Raw genomic sequence first — 22,495 nt, 5'->3', positions numbered from 1 at the left:
GGTACAAGTCTATTTTCATTCTTTTGCATGTGGTGGTCCAGTTTTCCCAGCACCATTTATTTCAAGAAACTGTGCTTTCCCCATTGTATATTCTTGGTTCCTTTGCCGTAAACTAAGTGACCATATACGTGTGGGTTTATTTCTGGGCTCTCTATTCTACTCCATTGATTATTTTTCTGTTTTTATGCCAATATCGTACTGTTTTGATTACTATAACTTTGTAATATAGTTTGAAATCAGGGCACATGATACCTCCAGTTTTGTTCTTCTTTCTCAAGATTGCTTTGAATATTTGGGGTCTTTTGTGGTTCCAAACAAATTTTAGGGGTGTTTCTTCTATTTCTGTGAAAGATGCCATTGGAATGTTGGTAAGGATTGCACTGAATCTGTACATTGCTTTGGGGAGTATGCACATTTTAACAATATTAATTATTTCAATCCATGAGCAAAGAATTATCTTTCCATTTATTTGTGTCATCTTCCATTTCTTTCAGCAGTGCCTTACAGTTTTCAGTGTACAGATCTTTCTCCTCCTTGGTTAAATTTATTCCTAGGTATCTTATTATTTTTGATGCAATTGTGGGATTGTTTTCTTAATTTCTCTTTCTGATAATCTGTTATTATAGTTTATAGAAATGGAACTGACTTTTGGTAAGAAGCTTGAAGCTTTCCAACCAAGATCAGGAACAAGGCAAGGATACCTTCTCTCATCACTGATTTAAAACACTGTGCTGGAATTCCTAGCTAATGCAGTAAGACAGGAAAAGGAAATAAAAGATAGATAGATTGGTAAGGAAGAAATAAAACTGCCTTTGTACACAGATGACATGATCATCTAGGTAGAAAATACAGAACAACAACAAAAAAACCATCTAGAACCAGTAAGTGATTATAGCAAAGTAGCAGGATACAAGGTTAACATACAAAAGTCAATTGCTTTCCTATATACCAGGCAATAAATAAGTGGAGTCTGAAATTAAAAACACAATACCATTTACATTACCACCCAAAAAATGAAATACTTAGGCATAAATCTAACAAAATATGTACAAAATCTATATGAGGAAAACTATAAAACTCTGGTGAAAGAAGTCAAAGAACTAAATATGGAGAGATATACCATGTTCATAGACAGGAAGACTCAATATTGCCAAGATGTTAATTCTTCCCAACTTGATCTACAGATTCACAATCCTTCCCCAGCCTAAACCCCAGCAAGTTATTTTTCTGAATATTGACAAACTGATTCTAAAGTGTATATGGAGAGGCAAAGGTCCCAGAATAGATATTAAAGAAGAAGAACAAAGTTGGAGGATTGATGGTATGTAACTTCAAGACTTACCATAAAGCTACAATAATCAACACAATATGGTATTAGGAAAGGAACAGACATATACATAAATGGAACAGAATAGACAGCCCAGAAACAGACCAACCTAAACACAGTCAACTCATGTTTGACAAAAAAGCAAAGGCAATACAATGGAGAAAAGATGTTTTATTTCAACAAATGGTGCTGGAACAACTGAACATCCACACACAAAAAAATATATCTAGACATAGACCTTACATCTTTCACAAAAACTAACTCAAAAATACCTTAGCATAAGACACAAAACAATAAAACTCTTAGAAGATAACACAGGAGAAAATATAGATGACCTTGGGTTTGGTGATTACTTTCTTTAGATACAAGAGCAAAGACACAGTCCATGAAAGAAAGAATCGATAAGCTGGACTTCACTGAAATTAAGATTTTCTGCCCTGTCGAGAGAATGAAAAGACAAGCCACAGACTTGGGAGAAAATATTGGCAAATAACATATCTACTGATAAGGGATTTTAACCAAAATATACAAAGAACCCTTAACAATCAACAATAAGAAAACAAACAACTGATTTTAAAATGGGCACCTCACCAAAAAGACATACAGATGATAAATAAGCATATGAAAGGATGCTCCACACCATATGACATCAGGGCAAGGCAAATAAAAACAAGAAGATATCACTACACATCTATTAGAGTGGCAAAAATCCAGAACAATAATAACACCAAATGCTAGTGAGGATGGGAAGGAACAGGAACCTTCCTTCACTGCTGGTATGAATACAAAATGGAACAGCCATTTAGGTAGACTTTTCAGTTTCTTACAAAATTTATCATACTCTTAGCACAGGATCCAGCAATTGCACTCCTTGGTGTTTACCCAAATGAGCTGAAAATTTTTGTCCACACAAAACCTGCACACAAAGGTTTACAGCAGCTTTATTAAAAGCTGCCAAAGCCTGGAAGCAACCAAGATGTCCTTTAGCTGGTGAATCGATAAATGAACTGTGGTACATCCAGACAATGGAATATGACTCAGCACTACAACAAAGTAAGTATCAAGCCATGAAAAGACATGAAACTTAAATGCATATTGCTAGGTGAAAATAGCCACCCTGAAAAGGCTACATATTATATGATTCCAACCATATGACACTGTAGAAAATACAAAAGTATGGAGAAAATTTAAGAAAAAAATCAGTGGTTGACAGGGGCTAGGGGGAAGTGAGAGATGAATAGGTGGAGCACAGGAGATTACAGGACAGTGAAACTATTCCACATACTATAATGGTGGATACACATTATAAATTTATCCAAACCCACAGAATGCACAACACCATGAATGAACCCTTAATGACAATGGTACGTCAATGTAGGCTCATTCATTGTAACAATGTACGACGTTAGCAGGGGAATGTCCATAGTGGAGGAGGATGTGCATGTGTGAGGACAAGGGATACGAGGGAACCTTGTACTTCCACTCAATTTTGCTGTAAACCTAAAATTGTTCTAAAAAAAAGTTTATTAAATTTATAAAAAGTAATCATGTTCTCTTCTCTCTATAGAGTTTTGCTAAAAGAAATATATATCAATAAGCAACCACATAAAGGAAATAACATTCAGAGCCTCAAAAGGTAAATACTGGGGACTGGATTTCAAAATTCATTTCTTCATACATCAATAAACTGATTTCTTTCAACTTTTAAAAACTGTTCTTGTGCTAGTAAAAAGTCTGCGTTTTTATACAGATTTATATGCAGGAAATTAAAACCGTAACACATAATTTGCAAATTCTCTCAAACTGTTTTAAAGTCACTGAGTAAAATTCTAAAAATAGTAAAATACCTATCTCTTCAGTAGATGTGGAAGAAAAACTTTAAATTTCATATGTAAAAAAACAACCTTAATCATGGAATTTCCAAATGGGCTGAATAAAGTAAATGATCAGAGTATTTTAGAAGTTCAATTATTTTATGAAGAACAGAACAAAAAATTCACTATGTACATCTGTCTAAATTTTAATTTGCGGCTAATTTATAACCTTAATAATTATTACTCTCAAGTAAGTATTGCTTCTCCAAGGATAACAAAAATCAACAATTCTTAACAAAGCTCATAAAGAAGAATGAGAGAAAAAGAAAAATACCAGTGTATATAGGATCAAATTTCTAAAACAAAATTTTATTCTTCTTTCATTCATTCACCAGATATTTACTGAGCACCTACATAGTACCAAGCCCTGGAGTGAGCATTAGAGATACAACAGAGAAAGTACCATCAAACCTCTGACTTCTTAGAATTTATTTCTAGTGAGGAAAAAAATACTTTTTAAGTTAATACATAAATAAAATAGTGATACTTTTGTGCTATAAAGAAGTGATATCTAACCTGCCTCCTGAAACTGAGCAGGCACCAGACACAGCAACTGCGTGTGTGAATGGAGTGATGAGCTGACCAAAAGGTCAATGCCTTGTTGCAGGAAAAAACTCAGGGTCTTTTAGGAACTGACTGAAAGCTAGTGAGACCAAAGTGTAGGAGTGAGAAGATTGTCCCATGATGCTTAGAAAAAGTAGGCAAGGTCCAGATCATGCACGGCCCACACAGGCCTTGGTAGCAGTTTGGGTTTAGTTTTAAATTCAGTGGAAATCTACTGAAGAGTTTTAACCATGAGAGTAACATGTTTAAATTTACATTTTACCTCATTCTGGCAGTTGAAGGGTTATAATCAAGTATAGGGTGCAAACACAGATGCTATCAACAATGGGCTAATAAGATACAGCGTTTGAGATACAGCTTGGTAATAATAGAGGTGGAAAGAGTTAGACAAAATCTACACATACTTGCAGTCCTTTCTGAGAAGAAGTCTTCACCTATGTCCTCTGAAGACTCTTTTATCATGAGAAAGTTTATCATGCAAGAGAATTAGTACTTTGAATTAACTGTATGTATGATGAAGTTCAGTGAAAAGAAAGACCTGATTTAAATCTCAGCCTGGCGTTATCCCAAATAGGGGACTTTACACAAGTTACTTAACACCAACGAATAGCAGTTTATTCTCCTACATAATGGGAATAGTAACACATATATTTCAGAGAAAAGTTTTTAGGTTTAAATAAGAATGTTTGCGATCTGCTTATATTCAATATATTGTGTTTATACACAGATGCTCTTCAAACGTTAATAATCAACTCCACCCCCTTAGTAACAACATATTCTAAACTGACCAAGTGGAGGAGTTATTTAATACCGAGGAATGCATTTCTGATGGTGGAATTTCAAGCATCAGAGTACAAGAGATATTTTGAGACAGAAAAGCATTCCCCTAAAACCAACTGTTTACTCCATCAACAGAGACATAAAGAAGTTTTCACATGACTGTAAATATTTTTTAACACCTTTATTGGAGTATAATTGCTTTACAATGGTGTGTTAGTTTATATTGTGCGACAAAGTGAATCAGCTATACATATACATATATCCCCATATCTCTTCCCTCTTGCGTCTCCCTACTACCTTCCCTATCCCCTCTAGGTGGTCACAAAGCACGTAGCTGATCTCTCTGTGCTATGTGGCTGCTTCCCACTAGCTAAATATTTTACATTTGGTAGTGTGTATATGTCCATGCCACTCTCGCACTTCGTCATGGCTTACTCTTCCCCCTCCCTGTGTCCACAAGTCCATTCTCTACGTCTGCATCTTTATTCCTGTTCTTCCCCTAGGTTCTTCAGAACCATTTTTTTTTTTAGATTCCATATATATGTGTTAGCATGCAGTATTTGTTTCTCTCTTTCTGACTTACTTCACTCTGTATGACAGTCACTATGTCCATCCACCTCACTACAAATAACTCAATTCCATTTCTTTTAATGGCTGAGCAATATTCCATTGTATATATGTGCCACATCTTCTCTATCCATTCATCTGTCGATGGAAACTTAGGTTGATTCCAAGTCTTGGCTATTGTAAATATAGCTGCAATGAACATTGTGGTACATGACTCTTTTTGAATTATGGTTTTCTCAGGGTATATGCCCAGTATATCCACTGGGATTGCTGGGTCATATGGTAGTTCTATTTTTAGTTTTTAAGAAACCTCCAGGGCTTCCCTGGTGGCGCAGTGGTTGAGAGTCCGCCTGCCGATGCAGGGGACACGGGTTCGTGCCCCGGTCCGGGAAGATCCCACATGCCGCGGAGCGGCTGGGCCCGTGAGCCATGGCCGCTGAGCCTGCGCGTCCAGAGCCTGTGCTCTGCAACGGGAGAGGCCACAACAGTGAGAGGCCCGCGTACCGCAAAAAAAAAAAAAAAAAAAAAAAAAATATCGTTTGTAGATTTTTTGATGATGGCCATTCTGACTGGTGTGAGGGGATACCTCACTGTAGTTTTGATTTGCATTTCTCTAATGATTAGTGATGTTGAGCATCCTTTCATGTGTTTGTTGCTAATCTGTATATCTTCTTTAGAGAAATGTCTATTTAGGTCTCCTGCCCCTTTTTGGATTGGGTTGTTTGTTTTTTTGATATTGAGCTGCATGAGCTGCTTGTATATTTTGGAGATTAATCCTTTGTCAGTTGCTTCGTTTGCAAATATTTCCTTCCAGTCTTGTTTATGGTTTCCTTTGCTATGCAAAAGCTTTTAAGTTTCATTAGGTCCCATTTGTTTATTTTTTTTATTTCCATTTATCTAGGAGGTGGGTCAAAAAGGATCTTGCTGTGATTTATGTCATATAGTGTTCTGCCTATGTTTTCCTCTAAGAATTTTATAGTGTCTGGCCTTACATCTAGGTCTGTAATCCACTTTGAGTTTATTTTGGTGTATGGTGCTAGGGAGTGCTCTAATTTCATTCTTTTACATGTAGCTGTCCACTTTTCCCAGCACCACTTATTGAAGAGGCTGTCTTTTCTCCATTGCATATTCTTGCCTCCTTTATCAAAGATAAGGTGACCATATATGCATGGGTTTACCTCTGGGTTTCTATCCTCTTCCATTGATCTATATTTCTGGTTTTGTGCCAGTACCATACTGTCTTGATTACTGTAGCTTTGTAGTATAGTCTGAAGTCAGGGAGCCTGTTTCCTCCAGCTCCATTTTGCTTTCTCAAGATTGCTTTGGCTATTCGGGGTCTTTGTGTTTCCATATAAATTGTGGAATTTTTTGTTCTGGTTCTGTGAAAAATGCCATTGGTAGTTTGACAGGGATTGCACTGAATCTATAGATTGCTTTGGGTAGTACAGTCATTTTCACAATGTTGACTTTTCCAATCCAAGAACATGGTATCTCTCTCCATCTGTTTGTATCATCTTTAATTTCTTTCATCAGTGTCTTATAGTTTTCTGCATACAAGTCTTCTATCTCCTTAGGTAGGTTTATTCCTAGGTATTTTGTTCTTTTTGTTGCAATGGTAAACAGGAGTGTTTCCTTAATTTCTCTTTCAGATTTTTCATCATTAGTGTATAGGAATGCAAGAGATTTCTGTGCATTAATTTTGTATCCTGCTACTTTACCAAATTCATTAATTAGCTCTAGTGTTCTGGTAGCCTCTTTAAGATTCTCTTAGTATCATGTCATCTGCAAACAGTGACAACTTTACTTCTTTTCCTACTTGGATTCCTTTTGTTTCTTTTTATGTTCTGATTGCTGTGGTTATAACTTCTAAAACTATGTTGAATAAGAGTGGTGAGAGTGGGCAACCTTATCTTGTTCTGATTACAGTGGAAGTGGTTTCAGTTTTTCACCACTGAGAACGATGTTGGCTGTGGGTTTGTCATACATGGCCTTTATTATGTTGAGGGAAGTTCCCTCTATGCCTACTTTCTGGAGGGTTTTTATCATAACTGGGTGTCAAATTTTGTCAAATGCTTTTTCTGCATCTACTGAGAAGATCATATGGTTTTTCTCCTTCAATTTGTTAATAAGGTGCATCATACTGATTGATTTGCACATATTGAAGAATGCTTGCATTCCTGGGATAAACCCCACTTGATCATTGGGTATGATCCTTTTAATGTGCTGTTGGATTCTGTTTGCTAGTATTTTGTTGAGGATTTTTGCATCTATGTTCATCACTGATATTGGCCTGCAGTTTTCTTTTTTTGTGACATCTTTATGTGGTTTTGGTATCAGGGTGATGATGGCCTCATAGATTGAGTTTGGGAGTGTTCCTCCCTTTGCTGTATTTTGGAAGAGTTTGAGAAGGACAGGTGTTAGCTCTTCTCTAAATGTCTGATAGAATTCGCCTGTGAAGTCATCTGGTCCTGGGTTTTTGTTTGTTGGAAGATTTTTTAATCACAGTTTCAATTTCAGTGCTTGTGAATGGTCTGTTTATGTTTTCTACTTCTTCCCAGTTCCGTCTAAGAAGGTTGTGCTTTTCTAAGAATTTGTCCATTTCTTCCAGGTTGTCCATATTATTGGCATAACGTTGCATGTAGTAATCTCTCATGATCCTTTGTATTTCTGCAGTGTCAGTTGTTACTTCTCCTTTTTCACTATAATTCTGCTGATTTGAGTCTTCTCCCTTTTCTTCTTGATGAGTCTGGCTAATGGTTTACCAATTTTGTTTATCTTCTCAAAGAACCAGCTTTTAGTTTTACTGATCTTTGCTACTGTATCCTTCATTTCTTTTTCATTTATTTCTGATCTGATTTTTATGATTTCTTTCCTTCTGCTAACTTTTGGTTCTTTTTGTTCTTCTTTCTCTAACTACTTTAGGTGTAAGGTTAGGTTGTTTATTTGAGATGTTTCTTGTTGCTTGAGGTAGGATTGTATTGCTATAAACTTCCCTCTTAGAACTGCTTTTGTTGCATCCCATGTTGTGTTTTCATTGTCATTTGTTTCTAGGTATTTTTTGATTTCCTCTTTGATTTCTTCAGTGATCTCTTGGTTATTTAGTAGTGTATTCTTTAGCCTTCATGTTTCTATTTTTGCAGTTTTTTTCCTGCAATTGATATCTAGTCTCATAGCGTTGTGTCAGAAAAAAATTCAATTTCAATTTTCTTAAATATACCAAGGTTTGATTTGTGACCCAAGACATGATCTATCCTGGAGAATGTTCCATGAGCACTTGAAAAGAAAGTGTATTGTGCTGCTTTCGGATGGAATGTCCTATAAATATCAATTAAGTCCATATTGTTTAATGTGTCATTTAAAGCTTGTGTTTCCTTACTTATTTTCGTTTTGGATGATCTATTGGTGAAAGTGGGGTGGTAAAGTCCCCTGCTATGATTGTGTTACTGTTGATTTCCCCTTTTATGGCTGTTAGCATTTGCCTTATACATTGAAGTCCTCCTGTGTTGGGTGCATTATTATTTACAATTGTTGTATCTTCTTCTTGGATTGGTCCCTTGAGTATTATGTAGTCTCCTTCTTTGTCTCTTGTAATCGTCTTTATTTTAGAGTCTATTTTGTCTGATATGAGAATTGCTACTCCAGCTTTCTTTTGATTTCCATTTGCATGGAATATCTTTTTCCATCCCTTCACTTTCAGTCTGTATGTGTCCCTAGGTCTGAAGTGGGTCTCCTGTAGACAGCATATATACAGGTCTTGTTTTGTATCCATTCAGCCAGTCTGTGTCTTTTGATTGGAGCATTTAATCCATTTATATTTAAGGTAATTATTGATATGTTTGTTCCTATTAACATTTTCTTAATTGTTTTGGGTTTGTTATTGTAGGTCTTTTCCTTCTCTTGTGTTTCCTGCCTAGAGAAGTTCCTTTACTTAGCATTTGTTGTAAAGCTGGTTTGGTGGTGCTGAATTCTCTTAGCTTTTGCTTGTCTTTAAAGGTTTTAATTTCTCTGTTGAATCTGAATGAGATCCTTGCTGGGTAGAGTAATCTTGGTTGCAGGTTTTTCCCTTTCATCACTTTAAATATGTCCTGCCACTCCCTTCTGGCTTGCGGACTTTCTGCTGAAAGATCAGCTGTTAACCTTATGGGGATTCCCTTGTATGTTATTTGTTGCTTTTCCCTTGCTGCTTTTAATATTTTTTCTTTGTATTTAATTTTTGAGAGTTTGATTAATATATCTTGGTGTGTTTCTCCTTGGATTTATACTGTATGGGACTCTCTGTGCTTCCTGGACCTGTCTGACTATTTCTTTTCCCATACTAGGGAAGTTTTCAATTATAATCTCTTCAAATGTTTTCTCAGTTCCTTTTCTTGTCTCATCTTCTTCTGGGATACCTATATATTCAAATGTTGGTGCGTTTAATGTTTTTCCAGATGTCTCTGAGACTGTTCTCAATTCTTTTCAGTCTTTTTTCTTTATTCTGCCCTGTGGTAGTTATTTCCACTATTTTATCTTCCAGGCCACTTATCCGTTCTTCTGCCTCAGTTATTCTGCTATTGATTTCTTCTAGAGAATTTTAAATTTCATTTATTGTGTTGTTCATCATTGTTTGTTTACTCTTTAGTTCTTCTAGGTCCTTGTTAAACATTTCTCATATTTTCTCCATTCTATTTACAAGATTTTGGATCATCTTTACTATCATTACTCTGAATTTTTTTTCAGGTAGACTGCCTATTTCCTCTTCATTTGTTAGGTCTGGTGGGTTTTTATCTTGCTCCTTCACCTGCTGTGTGTTTCTCTTCTCATTTTGCTTAACTTACTGTGTTTGGGGTCTCCTTTTCGCAGGCTGCAGGTCTGTCGTTCCCGTTGTTTTTGGTGTCTGCTCCCAGTGGGTAAGGTTGGTTCAGTGGGTTGTGTAGGCTTCCTGGTGGAGGGGACTGGTGCCTGTGTTCTGGTGGATGAGGCTGGATTTTGTCTTTCTGGTGGACAGGACCACGTCCAGTGGTGTGTTTTGGGGTGTCTGTGAAATTCTTATGATTTTAGGCTGCCTCTCTGCTAACGGGTGGGGTTGTGTTCCTGTCTTGCTAGTTGTTTGACATAGGGTGTCCAGCACCCTATGTAGATTGCTGGTCGTTGAGTGGAGCTGGGTCTTAGCATTGAGATGGAGATCTCTGGGAGAGCTTTCGCTGTTTGATATTACGTGGGGCCTGGAGGTCTCTGGTGGACCAACGTCCTGAACTTGGCTCTCCCAATTCAGAAGCTCTTAAGACCCTGTCAGCCACACAGCTGGTTGGTCATGGCACAGTTGGGACAAATTTAGCCCTCCTGACTGACAGTCCATTTCCTTCTACTGTAAATATTTATGAAAAACTTGATCTCCAGAAAAAATAAGCTATTATACATTGATGAATTCCGATAAATACAAAGGTAGTTCTTACAATTCAACTGCAATAAGAACTATTCATTTCAACTTCTCTAAAGCTTACTATGGAACAAAAAATTACTAACTACTTCATTAAGCAACAATTATTCTTAAACAAACAAAACTATACTCAGAGGGGGAAAGATCAGAACCAAATTTTCATTAGGGCACATGTTAAAATAAATTCTTGCAACAGCTAGGTTTAAATTAGTCATTTTAAAATTAACACTTAGGGGCTTCCCTGGTGGCACAGTTGTTAAGAATCTGCCTGCCAATGCAGGCGACATGGGTTTGAGCCCTGGTCCGGGAAGATCCTACCTGCCGAGGAGCAAGTAAGCCCGTGCGCCACAACTACTGAGCCTGCACTGTAGAGCCCGTGAGCCACAACTACTGAAGCACGTGCGCCTAGAGCCTATGCTCCACAACAAGGGAAGCCACCGCAATAAGAAGCCTGCCCACCACAACAAACAGTACCCCCCGCTCGCCACAACTAGAGAAAGCCCACATGCAGCAACGAAGACCCAACGCAGCCATAAATATATAAATAAATAAATAAATAAATAAGTGAGTAAGTAAATAAATTTATTAAAAAAAAATAACACTTAAAAACTGATGTTTTTAAACCAGACTATTTGCCTCACAGAGGTTTTAAGAATTAAATGATATGCTGCATGCCATAATACTTGTGTACTAGACATATAAGTGATCAAAAAATGCCTACTGAATTTGGATCCATGCAGTATGGAAGATATTGCTTACATTTCTGGGTTCACAATTTAAAAAGAAATTAAAACTGTAAAAGGCAGAGACAAAGACACCATTACAAGATTCAAAGGTAATACCTAAAGAAATCAGTATCACTTAACCTACAGAAAGGAAAAAGATCACAGCTGTTTAATTGGACACTTCTAAGATAAAAGAAAAAGAGAAGAAAGTGGGTTAAGATGAAGGACCAAGGGCTTCCCTGGTGGCGCAGTGGTTGAGAGTCCACCTGCCGATGCAGGGGACACAGGTTCGTGCCCCGGTCCGGGAGGAAACTGCATGCCACGGAGCGGCTGGGCCCGTGAGCCATGGCCGTTGGGCCTGCATGTCTGGAGCCTGTGCTCCACAATGGGAGAGGCCACAACAGTGAGAGGCCCACATACCGCAAAAAAAAAAAAAAAGATGAAGGACCAAGAATTTTGGTTAAATAAACAAAATTTCAAGTGCACATTATTAAAAACTAGAAATTAGCAAAGATATGAAATATGAAATTAGCTTCTATAATGAATAGATTACAGGGCGTAAGGGTGATCGTATCTCATCTGAAGATTAAGCAATCTCTAAAATCTGTTGTAGATTGCAAATTCCAAGGTGATGCAAGAAAAGCTGACAATCAGGAAACTGAAGTCCTTAGTAGCTCCTGCTAAGATTTCATATAGCTTAGGAAAGCAACTTCCATAATCTGGGCCTCAACTTTCTCATTTGCAAAATTAGAAGGTTTGATTGTGAGTCTCTCTTGGTTATAAAAAAAATGATTCTAGTTTAATGTGGTTTATGGCTGACATATATGGCAAGAATACAGAAGGTAAGCCATGAGAACATATCAACGATTACTTACAGTGTGAGGCAGAGGAGAAACGTGACAGCATTATGACAATGCAGTAAATTACTACTTTCATGTAGTAAATAGTATAACAAGTAGTCTGAAATTTTTTAAGCAGCTTGACAAGATATTTACAACCAGGAAATAGCCTTAATTACCTAGGTCACTAATTCATGGAGGCATAATCAAGTAACGATTATACATGTTAATGTATGGTACCAAAATACCATGCTTACCTTTTGAAGGTCATTTTTTAAGAACAGCATAGGTATTTTTGACATTATGTTTTGCTTATGAGAATAAAAATATTTGCATTGTCAGAACAAATGGAAATCACTGGTAAGAAGAGAAGATGCTAAAAGGTGTAGGTTTTAGATGGAATAATAAGTTCATGACTCACGTGCCAATCATGTACTCTAGATAAAGAAAAAATGTTTTATATTCCTGTATTAGCAATGGTTCATCATAAAAGCATTTGATATTTTCACTTAAAAGTTAACTCACCAAATAGAAGTATTTTTATGAAATATGACATGAAACAGTGATTCAGAGCTGCCCACTTCCTCAAAGGAACCAAGATGACATACAGTAAAACATGTATAAATGATATATAACTTTGAACATATATATACATGCTAAGTTCAATTTCCAATCTCATATTCTCTCACCTACAAATAAAAGCACTTAATTATAAAAGGTTTGCCCTTAAAGTCACACCAAGACTAAGAACTTAAGTATTTCCCATATGAAATAGCCATCAGACTTTTCCAGATTATTTAATTTTTAATTTCAGGTACATGAATAATACTTTTTGGAAAAAAAAGAACCCATAAACTCCCCTATCTTACTCTCTCAAAGAAAACTAAAAACTTTGTACATAAGAAAGCTTTCCTCAAAAACACTTGCTTTACAATGACTAGTTCAAAGATAGGCAAGAAGGCTCAATGAACAAAGAATAAATAAAGGAACTAACTGCTTACTTGATGGAGGAAATAATCAATGCTACAAATGACATATTTTAAATCTCATTAAGAGCAAGTCATGGTAATTACCCTCAAAAAAGTTCTAATACTAAGAGTTAAGAAATAGCACACTTCTGAAACATACACATATTGTTACACCACAGTGGAACTTACCATCTTGGTTAGAAAAGTGTGCATCTGATGCAGACACTACTTAGTCTGTTCTTTTATTGTAATATGTGACCTGTAGCTGACTCATTTAACCTCATCATCAATAAAAAATATATTTCCTTTACTCTTTTTTTTAAAAGGATTTTATTTATTTATTTTTAATTATTTATTTGGCCATGTTGGGTCTTCGTTGCTGCACACAGGCTTTCCCTAGTTGCGGCGAGCGGGGACTACTCTTTCACTGAGGTGTGCGTGCTTCTCATTGCAGAGCACAGGTTTTAGGTGCATGGGGTTCAGTAGCTGTGGCTCGTGGGCTCTAGAGCACAGGCTCAGTAGTTGTGGCACATGGGCTTAGTTGCTCCACGGCATGTGGGATCTTCCTGGACCAGGGCTCAAACCCGTGTCACCTGAATTGGCAGGTGGATTCTTAACCACTGAGCCACCAGGGAAGTCCCATTTCCTTTACTCTTACAGGAAGAATTTTCACTTATGTTTGTAAATTAAATATCTATTAAATTGATTGTTTCAACTCTGAGTATATGCAGAAATGCCAATATGAATGGGAGAAAGAATAAAGTAAAACATTTGTGTTACCACAGTCAATGTTATGTTCATATTTATTCATTCATTTATTCAATGTTATTCATTCATATTTAATTCTCATTAAATTTTATGTGAAATGGAGAACGCATCCACAAAATTACCTGACAAGCAATGTGCACGAGGTAGACCAGCTCTTTAGATTCACAGCCATTTTTTGTTACTTCATTCTGTTCTTCTGAAAGTGAAAGCTATGTCAAAGAAGAAAGGGCAAAAGAGAGGAAGAGAAAGTCATGATTAATGAACAAAATAAAATAAGCATTCAATAATACCTGTCCCTCCCCATCAACTTAATGTAAGATATGCCTTATAATAGAACTCTATTGCTTAAAGCAGATAAAATGAAGAATTCAGGATTTTTTAAAAATATGCTTCTACTTGAAAAAGAATAGATACATGTATATGTATAACTGAATCACTTTGCTGTACACCTGAAGCTAACACAACATTGTAATCTACTATATTCCAATATAAAATAAAAATTAAAAAAAATAAATAAGAAATTAAAAATATATTTCTAAAAATTTTCTTTGTAGTTTATATCTAAACTAGCACAACGGTATAACAGCAGTAAATAAAATAGTACATTCATCCCAAAGCAGGCCTTCACATCCCTGAGGTACAGCACAAATGTGAAAGGAAGGCATTCAGGTGGGCCCTGAGAGACAGCGTGACCGGTGGTCTAAAAGAGCTCAGGCTCTATTATGGAGACTGCACACTGGCTGCCCAGAGAACAGGTTGGGCCTGCAGACACATTTTACTTCAGACTCACCATGCAGGTCTGAACACTGGATTTTATTTTATTTTTATTTGAACCAGCAGCTAACATTTAGAAACTAAGCGGTTTCTTATGAAAAATACAAATTTCTGACTTCTATCGAAAAATCTGAAAATCTGAACTACTAGACCCATATTCTCACATGGGCAACAAGTGGCTGGAGCTAAGTGACCACCCCCCTCTGAATGAGGCAAGTATTCTCCCAGAGACTTTGTCACAGAAGTGATTACTCTTTATTTTTTAGTCAATATCTAGGTTGAATGTTAACTGTCATTCATCATGCTACTTGCTTTGTTATTTTTTTTACACCCTACTCACTTCATTCATTTATTTACATATCCTTCCCATCTAGGGATGTGAATTTGCAAACTCAGCTCCAGATACAGACAACCTTGAGTTCAAAAGTGCCACTAACTGGTTATATAATGTTGACCTACCTAACCTCTCATCTGGAAAATGGGAATGATATAATAACACCTATTCTCAAGTTCGTTAAATGAGATAATGCATTTAAAGTGTTTACCAAGGTGCCTGGCACTCAGTAAGTACTTAATAAACATTACCTATCATTATAGTTAATATTATAAGAAATATAAAGTTGATGAGAATATAGTCTCTATTTTTTGAAAGCAGTATCACTGGAAGTATTAAAAAAGAAAACAAAAAAACTCCTGGTATTAGGAGAAGTTCAGAGGATAATGATCATTCTCACACTAGCCAAAAATAAGCCAGATTAAACTACAAAATGAGTTTTTTAAAAAGTGAAAAGAAACCTACATGAACTAAGTTGCAAACAGGGACAAGACTTTCCTGAGACAGAAGAGATTCATATGGATGTGCTCAGATACCTGGCAAAGACGCAGGAGGATAAAGAACCTGCCTTAGACATGATAAGGAGAAACCAGCCAAACCCCAACTGACTGCATGTGGACTGGAGTGACAGATAAACTAAAATTCCAAGGAGCACCATCAACACTTACCCAGCAACTGACTCCCACAGGTATTCACCAAGTGGACACGGTCAGTACACCAACGGCGGGGCAGGGGGAGAGAGCAGGAGAACTGAGAGATATGAACCCATGAAGTGTGTGGAGTCTCCCCAAGCACAAGGCAGCGCAGTGGAGATGGAGAGAAGGCAAGAAAGCTGAGAAAGATCCTCTGAGGCTCTCGGGGCATTTAACAACTGGTGACTGGAGGTGGCACAGAAAAGCTGAGAGAAACCCCACTGAGGCATCGCGGGTGCTGTAAGAGGATAAGGCAGCTACACACTAGGATCTGGGCAAGGGTGGCCGGAAGGGAGCACTTGCTGGCACAGAAAGCTGGGGAGCAAAGAGAACTAACAACCAGGTGGGTTGCTCTCCCTCAGTTCAGAAAACTACAGGCTTAGCAGTAAAGCACAAAAAGATCTCACCAATTTTCACTTTTCCCTGCTGAAAAAAACAAACTTCCTGAACCTACACTCAAAATATTTAAAAGTAATGATAAACTAAAGCAAAGTTGCCAAAGGCCAGGTCTATATCAGCCATAGGTCAGCTTGACTCAGGGCCCCATCAAACATGACTATCATAATCCACCACAACAATCTAACAGAATGGAAGAAGAAGGGATAAGCCCATTCCTGAAGATAAAAATTATTGACTTTAGTCTCTACTGTCTCTTATATAACATACTCGGCATAAAAAATTACAAAACATACATGGAAGCCAGAAATTGTGATCCAAGGTCAAGAGAGGAAACAGGATAAGGGACAGACACAGAAATGGCCCAGATATTGAAATAATAAAAAGAATGTAAATTAATTATGGTAGAAATTCTAAAATTTAGTCTGAAAAGATAATATGTAAGAATATAAGAATACAGGGAATTCTAGCAGAGACCGATCTACAAATATATTCAAAAGAAATGCTAAAAATAAAACTATGCTGTCAGATATTAACAGCAAACTGAATACAGTAAATGAAAGAATCACTGAACTTGAAAACAGGTCAACAGAAAGTATCCAAGCTGAAAAAAAAACAGAGAAAATAAGGAATGACCCAAAAATAAATAAATAAATAACAGTACAGTTAAGATCTCTGAAAGAATACCAAACAGACAAGCAATATGTACAACTGGCATACCAGAAGGAAATGGGATTGGAATGGGGCAGAGAAGTATTTGCTGGGACAACAGATGAGAACTTTCTAAAACAGGTGAAAGATACCAACTAACAAACTGAAGAAATAGTGAACCCCAAATAGGATACATTTCAAAAATCACTACTAGGCATATCAAATTCACACTTTTGAACAACAAAATAAAGACAAGAATCTTTAAAGCAGGCAAAGAAAAAAGCATATAACATTAAGGGGAAAATAGATAAGTGACAGTTAAATTCTCACCAGAAATAAGAGAGGCCAGAAGACAAAGAGAAACAGATTTAAAGTGCTGGAAGAAAAATACTGTCATTTCTATATCCCACTAAAATAAACTTCAGAAAATTAAGAAATATAAACACATTTACAAGTGACAAAAGCTGAGAGAATATGTTTCTAACAGACCAGTGCAATAATAAAAGCTAATACAACTTTCTAAGATTAAAGGGAAATAGTACTAGACAAAAACCCAGAACTTCAGGAAGGAATAAACAACATCAGAAAGGGTAAATATGAAGTAAACATAAAACACCTAAATTCTCAATAGTAACAGACAGTAGAAGTTTGAGACTATCTTAATAGTTTTGAGAAAAGAAAATAAATTAACCAAGGTTTTATTCATCCCTAAACCTACAAGAAAAAGAGCAAAAAGAAGAAGAAGAAAAAAAGCATTTTCTGATGAATAAAAACTTAATGAGTTTGGACTTCCCTGGTGGTGCAGTGGTTAAGAATCTACCTGCTAATGCAGGGGATACGGGTTCGAGCCCTGCTCCGGGAAGATCCCACATGCCGTGGAGCAACTAAGCCCGTGCTCCACAACAAAAGAAGCCACCACACTGAGAAGCCCGCACATCACAATGAAGAGTAGCCCCCACTCGCTGCAACTAGAGAAAGCCAGCACGCAGCAACGAAGACCCAACGCAGCCAAAAATAAATAAATAAGCAAATAAATAAATAACATTTTTTTTAAAACCCACAAAACAAAACTCATTAGTTCCCATCAACAAATCCTCACTAAAAAGACTTCCAAAATATGTACTTAAAGATGAAAAAGGATTCCAGGATAAAGAACTAAGGTATAAAGCAGAAATATTGAGCAAAGAATTCAGCAAATAAGTATTATATCTAAACAAATCTTAATGTATAACAAAAATAATGATTAATTATAAGAAATAAAGAGATGAAACTATAAATCCTGAACAACACTACCATGGAGGACAAGAAAGAGTAACCCCACTTAAAACATTCTAAGTGCTGGTATTGCTTGAGAGAAAAAGTAAAGACACTGATAAACTTCAGACTAAAAATTAGGTGTTCAAGTTAAATTTTTAATGGTAGCCACTAAAAGAACAGAAAAACCCGCTGTAACTTCCAAACAATAAAGAGGGAGGTAAAATTTTTAAATGTCAATACCTGCAACAGAATTAAGAGTAGAAGAAAATCAATCTTCCTAAGTAAAACAGAAGGGGGAGGAAGGAAAGGGAGGGAAGGAGCAAATTTCCAAATTAAAGCAAGGAGATGGGGTGGGGGGATTAAAAGCAAAACAGTATAGTCAAATGGTATCAACAAAATGGTGGAGTAGGCAGCTCCAAACTCCAGTCCGTTCACAGAAACATGAAAAAACAAGCAAAAACTCTGAGAACGAACTTTCTCACTACTCTAGAAAACAGCAGAAACCCATGAACATGTTCAGGGTGAGACACATGCACGCAAAGGACATAATAAGACCCTAAGCTTTAACCTCTAATTAAACTTTAGCTAAGACAGAGCTGTAAACAGCTTGGTTAAGTACTGAACGAGCACCCCACCACAAAGGAAATGTGCAAAGACTGGAGAAGTGGCTTTTTGTTCGTTTTATTTTTAGCTCCCGGCATTCAAGGAATTCCCTGACAAAACCTTTCTGGAACACAAGCTAAAAGAAGGAGCGTTCAGTGAGTACCTATGACAAGAAATACAGTCTTTGCAAAAACAGTCTGGGAAAGTCACAGACAACTGCAGCCTTCACAAAAAAAGACAGCAAACCTGTATAAAGGGGTGGAATCTGATTCCCAGGGTTACACATTGTAACAGTCAAATGTCCAGTATGCAACAACAAAAAAAAATCACAAGATATGCACAAAAAAATTCCCAAGAAAAAATAAATAAAACAAAAGAAAATATCCCTGAGAAGTCCGGATACAAAATCTAGTAGTTTGTGTGTGTGTGTGTGTGTGCAGTGCAGCTTGCAGGATCTTAGTTCCCTGACCAGGGATGGAACCCATGCCCCCTACAGTGGAAGGAAGGAGTCCTAACCACTGGACCACCAGGGAAGTTCCAGTTTAGTACATTTTAAACAAACTACATAAAATACACTCAAAGAGCTCAAAGAAACTACACAGAACTAAAAGAAAGCAGGAAAACAATGTATGAATAAATGAGCATATCAATAAAAAGAAAGAAAAAAAAGGAGCCAAACACAGACTTGGGGGATGACAAATCACTATCTAAAATGAAAATTTCACTAGAAGAGATCAACAGCAGATTTAGGCAGGAAGAAGAATCAGTTTACTTAAAGAAAGGTCAAATAAAAGTATACAGTCCAGGGAATTCCCTGGTGGTCCAGTGGTTAGGACTCCACACTTTCACTGCTGAGGACCCGGGTTCAATCACTGGTCAGGAAACAAAGATCCTGCAAGCCACTCAGTACAACCAAAAAAAAAGAGAAAGAAAGTATACACTCCAAAGAACAGAGAGAAAAAAGAATTAAGGAAAATGAAAAGTACCTAAGAGACTGTAGGACACCATAAAGAGGACCAAAACAATATATTATGGGTATCCCAGAGGAAAAAGAAAAAGACAGAGATAAAGAGATTATTTGAGGAGGGATATTAGGAAGATGCAGGAATAGGCAGAGCCCCAGCTCTAGACCCCTTCACAAAAACAGGTCATAGCAACTGTCCATCAAAGTTTCTAAAGTTATCACAAAGGGCCACAATAAACCAAGTGAAAAGAGGAGTCACAAATGGGGATAAAAATCTTTGTAATACACATTGACAGATTTCTTTTTTTTTTTTTTTTTGCGGTACGCAGGCCTCTTACTGTTGTGGCCTCTCCCGTTGCGGAGCACAGGCTCCGGACGCACAGGCTCAGCAGCCATGGCTCATGGGCCCAGCCGCTCCAAGGCATGTGGGATCTTCCCGGACCGGGACATGAACCCACATCCCCTGCATCGGCAGGCGGACTCCCAACCACTGCGCCACCAGAAAGCCTTCTTAAACATAATATATAGTGGAAAAAAAATGAGATAGGTGTATACCCACCCCAACATCTTGAAAAGTATCTGGAATTTAAGTGGGGATCACTAATTATTTGATGAATGACTGCATAAGCAAACACTGTCTCACCAGAATACAGCACTCATTTTCAAAACTGAATTCATTCTCTTTCCCTGCATATTCTCTTCTACCCCTTGAATTCCCAAAGTAAATAAATATAACTATTCACCCAACTGACCAACCTAATCACCCTTGATTCCTCTAGCACCCCCTCCTCTCCACACATCCTTTCTTTTCATATTCCCAGGGTTAAGATCGAACCTAGACCTTTGATTCCTTAATCTCTCCTGTCTTCCCAAAACTTGTCTCTCACACCCGTTCCTTTCTTCCTGTTCTCCACTGCTACTTCCCTAGTTCTGGGCCTCGCTGCATCGGGTCTACACCAGGGGTCCCCAAGCCCCGGGCCACGGACTGGTACCAGTCTGTGGCCTATTGGGAACTGGGCTGCACAGCAGGAAGTGAGCAGCAGGTGAGCGAGTGAAGCTTCATCTGTATTTACAGCCGCTCCCCATTGCTTGCATTATTGCCTGAGCTCCACCTCTTGTCAGATCAGCAGTGGCATTAGATTCTTTTAGGAGCACGAACCCTACTGTGAACTGCGCACATGAGGGATCTAGGTTGCACGCTCCTTATGAGAATCTAATGCCTGATGATCGGAGGTGGAGCTGAGGCAGTGATGCTAGTGCTGGGGAGCGTCTGCAAATACAGATTATCATTAGCAGAGAGGTCTGACTACACAGAGACCATAATAAATCAACTGCTTGCAGACTCATATCAGAACCCTATCAGTGGGCTTCCCTTGTGGCTCAGTGGTTAAGAATCTGCCTGCCAATGCAGGGGACACGGGTTCAAGCCCTGGTCTGGGAAGATCCCACATGCCTCGGAGCAACTAAGCTGTGTGCTATAACTACTGAGCCTGTGCTCTAGAGACTGCAAGCCACAGCTACTGAAGCCCATGCACCCAGAGCCTATGCCCCACAACAAGAGAAGCCACTGCAATGAGAATACCGTGCACCACAACCAAGAGTAGCCCCCGGTCGCCACAACTAGAGAAAGCGTGCGCGCAGCAACGAAGACCCAATGCAGCCAAAAATAAATAAATAAATATATATATATATATTTTTTAAACCCTATCAGTGAGTGGCAAGTGACAATTAAGCTGCATCTGGTGGCAGGCTTTACAGTGGCAAGTGAGTTGCTGTACTCCAATCGTACAGCTGCATCTGGTGGCAGGCTTTAAGTCAGAGTCCGACACTTGTTTTAGTCCACCCATGGCCCGCCCATTATTTTATTCACCACTTCCGTCCGCGCCTGTTTCCCGCGCTGTGCACTTGTCTCAGTCATAGTTTTGGTGAGCCCACAAGCGAACCCTAGCCAAAATGAGTAAAACATAAACATCACTGGAGAGCTTCTTTGAAAAGGGGGACAGACCCCATGAGGAGACAGCAGAGGACTCTAAGACTGCCCATGAAAAGGAAGCTGCTTTTAAAGGAAAATACCAAGAGTCCTACGTAAATGACGGGGTCAGCACAACAGGTGATCCACGTTCTCCAAGCCCAATTTGTATAATATGTGGCAACTGGCTATCCAACCAGGCCGTGAAACCTTCAAAACTGCTTCACCACATGGAGACCAAGAACCCTGCATTAAAAGACAAGCCTTTGGAGTTTTTCAAAAGAAAAACACGTGAACACGAAGAACAGAAGCAGTTACTGAAGGCCACCACTTCATCAAATGTGTCTGCAATGAGAGCATCATTCTTAGTGGCTAACCGCACTGCTAAAGCTAAGAGAAGCCCTTTACTGCTGGTGAAGAGTTGATCCTGCCTGCTGCTAAGGATGTTTGTCGTGAACTTTTAGGAGAGGCTGCACTTCAAAAGGTGGCACGTGTTCCTCTCTCGGCCGGCACCGTAACTAGACGAATTGATGAAATAGCAGAGGATACTGAGGCACAATTGTGACAGAGGATTAATGAGTCACCGTGGTACGCAATCCAGGTTGACGAGTCTACCGGTGTTGACAACAAGGCAACAATGCTTGTTTTTGCGCGATATATTTTTCAGGAGCATGTGCATGAGGATACGTTATGTGCACTTTTGTTGCCAACCAACACCACAGCTGCAGAACTATTCAAGTCTTTGAATGATTACATATCAGGAAAACTGAACTGGTCATTTTGTGTCGGTATGTGCACGGACAGAGCGGCTGCCGTGACTGGACCGCTTTCTGGTTTCACTACTCGGGTCAAAGAGGTCACTTCTGAGTGTGAGTCTACGCGCTGTGTCATCCATAGAGAAATGCTGGCTAGCCGAAACATGTCACCTGAACTTAACAACGTTTTGCAGGATGTGATTACAATTATCATCCATGTTAAAGTACACGCCCTTAACTCACGTCTGCTCACGCAGCTCTGTGAGGAG

General features: G+C 38.1%; 1 protein-coding gene across 3 annotated transcripts in view; it reads right to left on the bottom strand.

Moving 5' to 3' along the window:
- ARHGAP32 (Rho GTPase activating protein 32) overlaps positions 1–22,495 on the bottom strand; it is a 262,887-nt gene that overhangs the window by 89,117 nt on the left and 151,275 nt on the right. For all 3 annotated transcript variants that reach the window (XM_081238497.1, XM_081238496.1, XM_081238495.1), the window contains one exon: positions 13,954–14,040. In XM_081238497.1, the coding sequence (XP_081094623.1) occupies positions 13,954–14,040 (87 nt within the window). The remainder of the gene's footprint in view (positions 1–13,953; positions 14,041–22,495) is intronic.

Source organism: Mesoplodon bidens (genome assembly GCF_964165515.1).
Source record: "Mesoplodon bidens genome assembly, chromosome: 7".
NCBI classification, from domain to species: domain Eukaryota; kingdom Metazoa; phylum Chordata; class Mammalia; order Artiodactyla; family Ziphiidae; genus Mesoplodon; species Mesoplodon bidens.
The sequence above is the reverse complement of the archived record's forward strand: the minus strand, read 5'-3'. Positions and strand labels throughout refer to the sequence as shown.